Here is an 11,034-nt window from a genome sequence, read left to right as displayed (position 1 = left end):
GTAGACTTTCAAGGACTCTATTATCTCATCGATTTTTTAGGATTGTTTAGTGATTATTATAAATATCAAAACCCTAAAGAAATCTTGCCACACCACAAGAGATTTTGACGTATTTTATTTCTTTACTTCGAAGATGAAACGTCAACAGCAAGAGGAGAAGATGAACTGACCTTGACAGACTGTGACCTTAACATTTCTCCTTTCTCTGATAACCAATTGGTACTTGCTCTTTCTCATTATATCTTCCTTTTTATTATCTAGCTTGTTTCAGATTCATTGATTATGAGAATTGCAAACTAGATCTTTTACTTTATTTCTTATGTTGGAATAGATGATATGTGTTTGTAATATGACAAAATTTTAATCTTTTGATTGTGAGAGAACTATTACATGATCAAATATATATATATATATATATATATATATATAATTGCATTCTACTCTCTTTCAGCTTCTTCCAGATTGAAAAGCCAGAAAGTAATATAGCTCATAGTGATTAAAATGGTTATATATATATATATATATATATATATATAAGGTAGAAGAGGGTGATCATCATGTTAAGTCATTTACTTTGACTTGGTAATGATTATGATTCAAGTTTTCTGGGGCAACCTGAAAAGTCTTATCTTTGTAATCAAATGTATTTTTTTTTTCATGAATTTGGAGGTGTCGTGGGGTACAAAGAGACCCATATTTTGGTGACCAATTTACTTACCCTAGTTCTCTGACATATGCCTTGCTTATTTACCCTAACCTGCATGAAGTCAATCTTGATAAACAAGAATTTCATTCCCTTTTTGCTTCTCATGTAATTTTTCCAAAGGCTTTTCAATTAGTTTTGACATATATTAGATCGACGTGCTCAGACAAAAAGAGCATACTCCAATATAGCTTGTGTATATAAAGGAACACAAGCTATGAGGGTTTTCAATTAGGTTTGACATATATATATATATATATATATATATATATATATATACCTACGTGTATCAATGTTTGTTATTGTCTCAAGCTATGATTTTTTTAGCTACACATGGCCTGTAAGGGTATTGTTTCAGTCCTTAATAAATATTCACAAGCTCTATCTTATTTATACATTACACACAACATCACATGCATCAAGACCTCTCTATATTTAAGAGAGAGAAAAAACACATCAAGATCTCTCTACCACATGGTCTATATAATCTTTGAATTATCATGTTAAATAGTTTTTGGTGTTTGGCTTTTGCATGCTATTGTTTTTGGTCTGTATAATCTCTGTTTGATGTTTGATCATGGTCTCTTTTTGTTTGGTGTTTGATCATGGTATCATAATATTCTCCTATGTAACATTTGGTCTGTTAAATATAAAAACAAAGGCATGCTTGGTTTTTCTTTTTTCATTATGTTGTCATGCTAATAATAAATTATTATATTTTTAGGTAAATTTTTTCTTTTGGATTGTGGATTTGCTAATCGACACCATTTTTTGGCTCCATTACGCGGTGTACGATACCATTTAAAAGATTTTGGTGGTCAAGATCGTCACCCGAGAAATGCTAGTGAGTTATTCAATCTCCGACATGCATCATTGAGGAATGTGATTGAAAGAATATTTGGTATCTTTAAATCGCAGTTTACAATTTTCAAAACCGCACCTGTTTTCCAATTTGTGACACAAGCGGAGTTAGTGTTAGCTTGTACCGGACTACACAACTTTCTTAGAAAAGAATGTCGCTCCGATGAATTTCCAATTGAACAAGAAGATGATAAATGTTCACCATATGTTGACATGGAAGATGAAAATCTTGAATTGCTTTCTCAAAGCCAACGACAACAAGGAACAGAAGCTAATGCTTGGAGAACTATTATTATCGATGCTATGTGGGATGATAGGCCAAGAAATGATGATGATGAAATGAAGACGATCAAGAAAATGAGAATAATGAGGAACACATGGATGGTGAGAATCACAAGGTTAATGATGATAATGAAATGGGAGAGTATGCTGTATTCTAATTAATTTCTTCAATTACGTACCTTTAATTAATCGGTTTAATGAATTCTTATATAAAGTTGGATAACTATATTGATTTTAAAAATAGTTGCATATGACTTTATATAAAGCATTTTGTTTTGACCCATAAATTTATTGTTTGTATATTGTTTGTGTTTGATAGTGTTAATTTATTTATCTATTGTTATTATAATAATCTATGGACTTTACAAGTCCACCGAAATAAATTTAATAGAATCTGCTTTAACTCTATATAAAATTAAAACATTTTCATGAAATTTGTTAATTCCATGGATAATAAAAAAGTCAGAATCTTTTAAAATCTGGATTGAATACACCCCTAGATAGGAACATGGGTAGATCAACTACGAATCATTATTGAACATTTGAACGTGTTATTTTGTGGTTACCATGATGACTAATGATCTGTGCTTTTACATTGGTGATTGGGTTAGATCTATAAGATTCAAGAACGAACTTAATTATGCGGTAAAGCGTCTTGGTGTCATGTCCAACGTTACGCCCGAATGGCTGAATTCATTACTCGATCAAGTGCAAAGATGTTCTCACAACCCCATTTTGTTAACAATTAAGTTTCAGTGGTTTGGTAGCAAACCAGAGCAGAGCCAACACCCCTCCTTGCTGGTGCTAAAAATATTTGTAATTACATCCCGAATTTCTGATTACACGAGGGCTAGGGCTTCAGTCTTCTCCAGATACTCCATGCTGAGGAACACTTGAGGATACTAATTTACTAATATACAGCAGTGTTTGAGAACTCCCTCAATACTCGAATAGATTGTCACTGAAATTACTGCTGCTTTTGATGAGCCTTCCTTTAACCTACAAATAGTTTGGTCTGAGTTTCACTCTTCTTGGAATAGCCGAATAGAGGATCACCTCCTACTCAAAATCCCATGGTACCCCCAGAAAGAAAAAGAAAATTGAAGTTTCAGGGATATTACATTATATAGGCCCTGCCCAAGTGGCAAGTGGCATGAGTTAATGGTGGAATAAGTAATGTTCGGTCCATCCAAAGTAATCAAAAAGGGATGGCACCTTCATGCTCCAAGTACATTACCTAGATTAATTCTTTAGTTACATCAAATGACAAAGATCGATTTGATGATTCCTGTTTACCACTCTGGTTTTGCTTCTTTTGCAACAAAGGATTCAAGCTTCTGTAGCCAATTCACATATTGGTCTTGCTCTTTTTTGTGTAGGTGGTGCAAGAGGAAGTTAGTAAGCTCTTCTCCAATACCCTTGGCGGCAAGATACTTATCGAGCTCAGGATGTGTATCAATACCCAGATAGCTACTACAGATCATATAGACAGAATATAAGACTTTCGTTAGAAAGATAATAAAATGAAGTCGCAATATATAAAGGAAAACAAACACATTGTTTGGTAGACAAATACCAATTTATGTGATACGACAACATGACAGATGGGCATAGAAAAGTCCAATCAAACAATTTAAGCATGCAAGTCTTTTGGTTCAGCCACCAAAAAATCCTTTATTCATGCAATAATAACCCCAGATAATTAGACTGGAAAATTGGAAGACCAATAACAGCGGATAAAAGAACAGGAAGACCAAATAAATATGTGAAGAAGCAGCTACAGGGATATCACAAGACAGTAGCATTAGATTAGCCCTTTCACCTCAATAATGACAGCAAGATGATAAAATTATATTCCTATCACAGAAAACTTCCTCCCCTGCTACCTTAATAATGTTGAAGATCCTCTCCTATTATTCCAGCACCTCTCCTATTAGCCCTTTGATCTGCACTTGTCTTGGCTCTTGTAAGCAAATTATGAGGAAGAATCTTGTGCATATTTACATAAAAAATTCAGTTCCACTCTTTCAGATTCATTCGCAAATTCTCTTATAGCAAATAACCCAGAATATAGCAAATACAGCATCTGTTATCAGTTCCCAACAACTTGTACTAGACTCACCAAAAACCCTTTCCCCTAGTACTTATGCAACTGGACATAGTAAACACAAACCTATCAGCCACCACTTGTCCGAGTTTAATGTTTCCCCAAAATGTCATACTAAAATCATCAGCATGTACCTCCACAAGAATTTAGTTTGCAATGGGTCTCTAGAATGGACTGTTGCTAATAATAAACCATCAATCATACTCACAGTCGCTATTAAGATATGAGAGGCCTGGTGCAGAATGTCAAATGAGGCCTTACTTATTTTGGAATTAATTGAAACTGTATTAGGGAAAAAGAGGGTATTAAGGGTTTACGTGTTACAAAAAAAGTTCTCTGATCTCCAAAAGAAGCAAGTACTGAAAAACTAGAACAGACTTTTCAGTTGATGTCTCACTAATGTCAGACTGAATATATATTAAGAAAACTAAAAGTATTATGATCTGATTGATAAATATGAAAAAAATATATATCAACTTCTTTTCTCTCAAAAGAGCAAAAAACTGAAAAAAGGAAAAGGAAATGCAGTGAGGAATTGCCAGAGATTGAACCAGAGACCAAAGTGTGGAAACAAGGAGCCTTAATCAATTGAACTACAATGCATCTAGTAGAACTAACATGTTTGTGTATAATGTATAAACAAATCCATGCTTTACTGATCGGAAGCCACCTGGAATCAGAGGCCTGGTGCAGCTACATCAGCGGTGCTGCCTTAGTGCCGGGCCCTGATATACTAACATCTAAGATATGACAAAAGAATGAAAAATAAATTCCAAAGACTGCTAGCAAGTAGGTGGGTAATAGTAGCAGTATATCCAGGGTCTTCATGGGTTACTTTTCATTAGCTTATTTCAGTGATAGTGATTATATCACTTCTATATGGGATAGGATTGGTCTTCTTTTACTATTTTGTCCAACTGTGTAATTGCTGTCTTGTGTCTTTGGTTTAGTATGTTTTAGCTTGTCTCTTTGGTTAATAGATTTCTGATTCCGTATTTTGTAGTCTGTACATTCCCTCTATTGAACAGATGTCTTCCTATTGGTAACATTTTATACATTATATTCATTCAAGGAATATATTTGATTTTATATAGGATTACAAGGAATATATCTCTATAATTCTGCAAGACTCTTCACTTAATATTAACGTCATAGCTCGTACAGAACTGCAAGGTTCTAATAGCAACCACAAGAGGTATTTACAGTGTTTTGTGCAACAAACATGGGCTTCAACATCGGTCTTAGGCTTTTAAAGATGATATCTGCCTTACACCCGCAAGGGGTTTTAGTGTCTCCTACAAGAAGTGTTTGGATTGAGCATCCATCAAAGTATGCCTCATCCATGCAACAGGATCCAATCAGAAACGATGTTGTGCCTAAATGCAATGCTGAAACTCTCTTGTTATCCTTATAATGTCTCTCCACAAAATGATCCACTCACAAACAATGAGACTTTAAAATTAACTTAAGAACATCCATTTCCATGTAGAGCCAACAACAAATAACAGCAGGATAAGTTTAGATCCTCAGAGACATAATATGCGAAACATAATAGAAACAATAACAGTGGTAACTTACTAGCTTGGGCGACCTCTATAGACGTTAGGGCCGATACGAGCTGGTGAAGGAAACAAATAGATTTCAGAGATTTCAAACCCAGAACCAAGACCATCATTCTCCCAGACTTCACAGTCAAACTGCAATATAGAGCTCAACCCAGGCTTCTTGACACATATCTTCATCATAACATCCCTCGGATACATTAACTTCTCTCTTCCAGGGGTATCGCTTAAGGGCGCCAACTTAGCTGAAACAGCAACCTCTTCACCACACTCCATTTTCCTCCTCAAAAACACATCTTGGGTCTGCGGTGAATCCCACTCCAACACAAAATCTCCCAATGAAATGCTTCTGCTCTTCTGCATCAATATTTTCAATACCCATTTGGTTATTGTTCTTACATTATAAAGCAGCAACTGAGAGAGAGAGAGAGAGAGAGAGAGAGAGAGAGAGAGACCGGAAAAGGGTCAGAGGAGAGCTCGTGTTGAATCTCAGACTGGAGGAGCTTGAGCAAGTTGAGATCCTCAACAGCTTTGGCACCTTTCTGTACTAGACCCCTCACCTTCTGCATTTTCCCCTTTTCTCTCTCCCTCGACACAAACCGGGGAGGTGTATTGAATATGGATTTAGTGTGTTTGGAAGGTGTAATTTATGTTTCCATAAGAATTATAAAAGTTTGAGAGTTAGAATTCAATGATTTTAAATTCCATAAATTGAGAATTCTATTATTTGGATTACATGATATGGAACTTCAAGAATAACAAGAATTGAGAATTCAAGTGTATGGACAACTTTAGTTAATGGAATTTAAATGTGTAAAAACAAAACAAAAAGAATCTAATTTAAATGGTATCACGGAACCGCAAAATATATACTTCATAATCCTCAAAAATCTTAAATGCAAGTTATCATGAAAATTTGTCCATTACTCAGTAGTTTGAACACATGTAATTCTGTCATTTAAATTATTTGTATCACTCTCTTAAGTTGGACAATTTAATAACTCCAAATCCAGTGCTACAATAAACCTTGAATCTTGATCCTCTAAAATTGGATCACTAGCTTGTTGAATTCGAATAAAATTGTGCAAAACACAACAAAGCATTTATAATCCTAATTTATGTTTTGATGTTGAAAAAAGATGCAATAAGCATTATACTCCATCAATTTTTTTAACAACCCAAATGATCGTTCAACTACATTCCTCACAATAGAATGATGAAGATAATACAATTCTTTAGGATTATCAGGTCGGTTTCCCATACATTCATTTAAGTTGTATCTAGTTCCTCGATCCGGTGCTAAAAAACCAAGCCTATTAGTATATCTGATGTCCACCAAAAAGTATTAATCTATAATAAAAGACATAAATGCCGATTTGCACCTCAAACTTGGCTGAAATTGTCAATTTGCACCCCGAACTTGCATTTGAGTCAATTTATCTCCTAAACTTGGTAAAAATTGCCGATTTGCACCCCATCCGTTAAATTTAACTGTTTCTATCCAATTTTGCGTCACATGTCATGCAAATGAGGGGTAATGTTGTCATTTTCTATTTATATTTTTCTTAAAAATAAATAAAAATATTCTTTAAAATGAGGATTATTTTGTTAATCAAATTATTTATTTACATCTTTTTTCTACCTACTTAACCCTACTTTGAATTATATATTCAATATACCCACTCATTCAAATATAGTGTGTTGTGTATAAATATATTTTTATATCTACACATTGTTGGAGAATGAACAAAACGAGAATAATAACGACGTAATAGAACAGAATGTAACCGTTTATTGATTGATAATGAGGCCAATATATAGGCATTAAATAACCACAATCATGTAAGATTTGGAGTCTTAATCTATTACAAAGATGCGAATCTATCTCTAACAGGAAACCTAATAAGGCTAAGACACACACAATGGTAGAATAATAATTCTCTCAGAACACACATTTATTTTTAATTTTCAATGTATTTATTTATTTATATTTTTTCTAATATCTTTTAACATACCATATCACATAAAATAATAAATATATAAATCAATAACATGTTTCGAAAAAACAAACATTGTAGCAAGTGTTCCTCTTAAGTAATTTTATTAATTTATTTCATTATTCAATATGAATAAATATATAATGACAATACTACCCCTTAAATGCATGACATGTGACTTAAAATTAGATTGAAAACATTAAATTTAATGAATATGGTGCAAATCGGCAATTTTTACCAAGTTTAGGAGGTAAATTGACTCAAATGCAAGTTCGGGGTGTAAACGGCAATTTTTACCAAGTTTAGGAGGTAAATTGACTCAAATGCAAGTTCGAGGTGCAAATTGACAATTAAGACCAAATTTGGGGTGCAAATCAACATTTATGCCATAATAAAATGTAGAAGAGAAATTAGAAATATACCATACCTAAGATTCATGTATTGTAAAATAAGTAGTGTACCATAACAAAAAGCATACCTCTTGAAACATTAAGCCCATAATTTCTACGTAAAAGCACGAGCATAGAAGCACAACACTCTCATCCAGGTAATGCATAAATAAATTTTAAATGGGGGCCCTAAGACGTTAGTAGCAAGGAACAAAATCTCCCTGATATTTCTGATATATCCTCCGATATTTTTTTAAAGATATATCTTAGGGGTAAATATCTTATTTTTTCCCGTATCTGCTATATTTCTCCGATAACATAAAATATCTCCAATATTTACGATATATCTTCAATATTTTAGATAAATATTTGAAAATTTTCACTTAAAAAAAATTAACTCAACTTGAGGATGTCTCAGACTCTCCTTGTCCTGCAGTTTTTGATTAATTAATCACCTCGAGCCTCAAGGGATATAAAAAATAAGACTAGAAGAGTAATCCTTCAATCGGCTAATTTTTAATTTTTCGTAAAAGATATCGAGATGAGGAGTGAAGGTTCAAATATGAACTCTTAAAAGTCAAGTCATATTAGTGACCAGTGCTCTTCTTGACCTTGAGGGAATCCAAAATAAAATGACATGAAGGATCTAGAATTCCAGATGAAGAGTGAGTTTTCGAGTAATTTCAGTAACAAGTGTTCTCCTCGAGGAATATAGAAAGAGTAGTAATCTTTATCGCCTTGACGTTCTCTCAAATGATATCTAGATAAGGAGTGTTCTCCTCGAGCACTATTAGGGAAAGTAAGAAAAGATGAGTCACATTGTAGTCTTTGTCTCCTAGAAGTTTCCTCATACCTTCATAGATTGCTAGCAACCCGTGAACCCATCATGGAATTATGATAATACTGAAATTTGTCATGTCAAAAGTTATGGATGTGAATCAAGAATGATGTGAATCCAATATAGTATAATAAGAAGTAGGAACTAGCTAGGAATACTCAGCTAATATATAGACCAAGAAATGAAACAAAATGTAGTTGGATGTTAGGCAAAAGTAGTGAACTAGTGATATGAAAACAATAAACAAAACTCATACCTTTATAGGTTACTAGCAACCCGTGAACCCATCATGGAAGGATGACACTAGCAACTGAAATTTGCCTCATTGTTGCTGATGTCTATATAAGAGCAGCATGCAACACATATAGAACATCAGCTTATTTGCATTCTTGTATTCTTACGAAAATATGTTTGTAAAATTCAGGTAAATGTTTTGTATAAATCTCTTTGTCTAAATAGTTTTATCTTAGAGATAATGTTTGTTTTAGAATATAAGTAATAAATTATATGCTAATTATTGATATTGAACTGATGGCTTATATTGTTATGTTCTAGATCAATAATGGCAAGTAGTAGTGGACGGGAAAATGATCCAGCATGGAAGTATGCATATCTTATTGAAGGAAATCGAAATGGCACAATATGTGTATTTTTTGTAGAACTTTTTAAAGTGGTGGAATTACAAGATTGAAGGGTCATTTAGCAGGATACGATCCACACAAAAGTGTAAAAAATGTGACAAGGTACCACCAGAAGTGAAGCATGAGGTGACAACATGGATAAAGAAAAAACAAATAGCCAAGCAAGAAAAAGCAGTTGTTGAAGAAGATATTAGAGAAGAACTCCGGAATGATTATCTTGGGAGTCAAGAAATTCCGTACAATGATGATAATGATGATGGACATCAATATCCAGAAGACATGCATCCTTCTGAATTGGAAGGTTATAGAGAGGCAATTAGACGATCAACTGTAGATCGTCATAACTCTCAATTTATGAGGAGTGCAAGTTCTCGATTCCCGCCAAAATCAGAATCAAAAGGTGGTAGTAGCATTCATCATTGGCAACAAGATGATCGATCAAAATCCTATCAGTATCAGTTTCCAGATCCTCCAAATCGAATGTCACCCAAGGATACTGGGCCAAAACAAAGCATGGTTAAATCATTTGTGAATGGTATGAGAGATAGAGTGAAAAAGTCAACATCTGGTTTTTCATATTTGTTGGTGTTGCAGCAAAGAAAGTTGAAGATCCACATTTTAAGATGATGATGTCAGATTGAGCCGAATGTGGTAAATATTCTATAAATTTATAGATCAACTAAATATGTTTTGTAATAGGTTGATTCAAGAGGGACCAGAAGTTCAGGTTTGTAGTTTATATGAATTTTCATCATTTATGAAAGTTGATGTAGTTCGTGGTAACCAACTATAGTTCATTTATAGCTGATTGGTGGACACAATGGGGGTATTCTGCACCAAACGTATCAAGAATTGTCATGCGTATTTTAGCACAAACGACTTCCTCTTCTACTTGTAAAAGAAATTGGAGCACTTTTTCTCTTGTTCATACAAAGCAAAGGAACCGTCTTGCATATCAGAAGTTGGAAAAACTCGTATACTGCTACTACAACATGAAGTTACGACTATGTGATAAACGAGCAAAGGATAATGTGATCAATGAAAACAACTATATCTATCTACTTCATGTTGCTAGTGAACCACTTCAGAATGACATTGATCCTCTTCATGATTGGATTATGCCTGCATACCTCGATGATGAAAATGGCAACCCTCCTCCACATGTCGTAGAAAAGGCAACTAATTTTGGAATTGATGTGAACAAGGTATTATCTGATGAAGTTAGAGACATGAGAAATGATTCTGATAATCCTAGTGTGTGGGGCGGTGTAGCAACTCCAGATAGTTCAGATAGTGATGATGATGGTGGTGGTGGTGGTGGTGGTAATGGTGATGGTAGAGGTGGAAGTCGACAAGGTGGTGGAGATACAAGATTTGAATATGGAAAATCTTATATAGGTGGAGGATTTGAGCAGTTTACTTGTGAAAGTAATTTTGATCATGCTACCCAAGATGAGAATCATGGATCTAGACCATGCGGTCATGGTGCGCAATAGCAAAATAGGTGCAGGAGGAGGACAAGAGGAGCCATTGATGATCAAAGTATTTCATCTGATGTTAGTTCAGTTGCCTTAAGTTTTGATTCTATCAGTTTAGGCACAGAACACAGTGGGATGTCAAACGAATCACATGAAGTCAACTATCAATCTGGTCA

General features: G+C 34.1%; 1 protein-coding gene across 2 annotated transcripts; it reads right to left on the bottom strand.

Moving 5' to 3' along the window:
• Nucleotides 1-2,946: 2,946 nt before the first annotated feature.
• On the bottom strand, nucleotides 2,947-6,114 carry LOC126799390 (mitochondrial acidic protein MAM33). 2 transcript variants are annotated; one of them, XM_050526590.1, is made up of 3 exons: nucleotides 5,971-6,114; nucleotides 5,532-5,872; nucleotides 2,947-3,319 (listed from the first exon to the last, which is right to left on the bottom strand). In XM_050526590.1, exons 1-3 carry the CDS (start codon nucleotides 6,082-6,084, stop codon nucleotides 3,139-3,141), a joined length of 636 nt encoding a protein of 211 aa, XP_050382547.1. In that variant the 5' UTR covers nucleotides 6,085-6,114; the 3' UTR covers nucleotides 2,947-3,138. The 2 variants fall into 2 exon arrangements, with proteins under 2 accessions (XP_050382547.1, XP_050382548.1); XM_050526591.1 differs by having other exon boundaries at nucleotides 2,947-3,316.
• Between the last annotated feature and the right edge of the window lie 4,920 nt (nucleotides 6,115-11,034).

The sequence above is a fragment of the Argentina anserina genome, chromosome 6 (genome assembly GCF_933775445.1).
Source record: "Argentina anserina chromosome 6, drPotAnse1.1, whole genome shotgun sequence".
In the NCBI taxonomy this organism is placed as follows: Eukaryota; Viridiplantae; Streptophyta; class Magnoliopsida; order Rosales; family Rosaceae; genus Argentina; species Argentina anserina.
This window is presented reverse-complemented; position numbering and strand designations above follow the sequence as displayed.